General features: G+C 53.8%; 1 protein-coding gene across 1 annotated transcript; it reads right to left on the reverse strand.

Annotated features, from left to right (window-relative positions):
- Positions 1–665: 665 nt before the first annotated feature.
- On the reverse strand, positions 666–1,818 carry LOC119281044 (enoyl-CoA delta isomerase 2, peroxisomal-like). Its single transcript, XM_037561686.1, has one exon. It carries the CDS (start codon positions 1,708–1,710, stop codon positions 1,000–1,002), a length of 711 nt encoding a protein of 236 aa, XP_037417583.1. The 5' UTR covers positions 1,711–1,818; the 3' UTR covers positions 666–999.
- Between the last annotated feature and the right edge of the window lie 220 nt (positions 1,819–2,038).

Consider the following 2,038-nt stretch of genomic DNA (forward strand, 5'->3'; position numbering starts at 1 on the left):
AAGGAGTGGCTTCAAATAGAGAGCATAGGCACTTCGACGTAGAGTTTGGAGCATTCTAACAAGGAATGATGGCTCAACCTGTCCGTCTTGCACGTCCCAAATAGAAAAAGCCATGACTTTCCATGTCATCCTTGTTAGTTGGACTATTTGGAATGGAAAGAACGCATGGGTTTTTGTCACAAGTCTACACCGCCGCCATTTTTTCTTGGCATCGTCATCAAGAATGAAACCGGGTGATCGTGGGGCAAAGAGCTTGCGTTCAATACTAGCGGGAGAGTAACAACCTCTTTTAAATTATGTTACTGTGTAAACAAGCTCTATTCTTCTTGATGAATGGATGAACCAAAACTTATGCCATTGTTTAAAAACAAATTTGTTCGTGGCATTAGCAGGACGATTTAAGGCAAATAATTGTCTTAGGGAATACTCCCTCCGCTCACTAATACAAGATTTGTAACATTTTTGTAAATCAGATGTACATAGACGTGTTTTAATATATTTGTTCATCCAATTGGTCCGTATATATCTATATTAAAATATTCAAAACGTCTTATATTTGTGAAACGGAGGGAGTAGCACCTCACCCCGGACTTCCTACCCGATCTGGTGGCCAACGACAATGCTGTGCACCATGGTTAATGAAAAACACGAGTGCCCTGCCCATATACGCGAAAGCAGTTCATCTTCATCTCTTCATTCAGTCATGCTTCAGAAGTTCAGAAGTCTATCAGCAACGAGCTTCCGTCAGAGTAACAACAGTCAATGAAACCCGATGCGAAGATCAATAGGAGTACAAGGAAAACCACCAGCACGGTGCGCTCATCACATGTCGCCGGTGCGGATCTTCTTGGCGACACGATTCTGTTCGAGCAGTTCCTGAACATTACTCTGTTCTCAGCTGAAGTTCCCAGATCCACGGCATGCCGTGGATCCAGAGCAATTCTTCAGGCTACGCGAATGCTCGAGCACAAGGAGTGGCCTCGTACGATATACCGGAGCCTACAGACGCGGCCGCGCTGCCGCTGCCTCGGCGCCGTGGTCCTTGACCTTGCCCCACACGGCGGGCCACATCGCCTTCCGGATCTCGGCCACGATCTCCCCGTCCCAACCCCTCGTCGCGAGCACCTCGGCTGCCGCGACGCCCGCGGCCACCACGTCTTCGACGCCGCCGTCCGCGGCCGCGTCCACGATGCCCAGCCGCACCGCCTCAGCCGCCGTCATCTTCTTCCCCCCGAGGACCATGTCCCTCCTGGCCGCTGCGTTGGGGACCTTCTGCCGGAGTAGCTCCCCGAAGTAGTCGGCGAACTTGAGGCCGACGTCGACCTCGCTCATGTACAGGAACCCGCGGGAGGCGCGCATGACGACGGAGTCGTGCGCGAGGGCCAGCGCGCAGCCGGCGGCGGCTGCGTGGCCCGTGACGGCGGCCACGGTGGGCATGGGCAGCGCGAGGAGGTCGGCCACGAGGGCGCGGAAGGCTCCTCTCATGGAGTCGTGGAGGTGGGGCGGGACCGTGCGCGCCCAGGCTTGGTCGAAGCCGTTGGAGAAGTACTTGCCCTCGGCGGCCAGCACGAGGGCACCGGCACCGGGGGAGGCGCGGACGGTGGCCACGGCTGTGCGGAGGGCCGAGATGAGGGATGGGCTGAGTCGGTGCTCACCGGCGCCGGTGAGGGTGATGAGGTGGACGCGGCCGCGCTTCTCCACTGTGCACATTTTTCCCGTGTGGGATCTGGGGATCGCGAGGTGATGGAGGGTTTATCTTCCCGGTTCTGTTATTTATCATGCCTAAAATATGATTTGTGCCAGTCCATTTCACGTGGAAAGCCGCAACGTAGCTCCGAGAGATGATTAAGGGAATCTTTTTTTTTTCGACAAAGATGAGTTTTATTCCAAAATTATAGAATTACAATCTACTGGCAAGAGATCCTCGATACACGAAGGGCCTCTGTGAAACCAAATAGCAGTACACCATTCAGTACGGCTGTAATTACCCATGAGGGCCTTGCTCTCAGCTACCAATTGCCCATAAGCTGATTGTGAG

This window comes from Triticum dicoccoides, chromosome 3B (assembly GCF_002162155.2).
Source record: "Triticum dicoccoides isolate Atlit2015 ecotype Zavitan chromosome 3B, WEW_v2.0, whole genome shotgun sequence".
In the NCBI taxonomy this organism is placed as follows: Eukaryota; Viridiplantae; Streptophyta; class Magnoliopsida; order Poales; family Poaceae; genus Triticum; species Triticum dicoccoides.

Excerpts from the sequence above, each read along its gene's own strand:
- LOC119281044 (XM_037561686.1), bottom strand. The coding sequence starts at position 1,710 with ATGTGCACAGTGGAGAAGCGCGGCCGCGTCCACCTCATCACCCTCACC.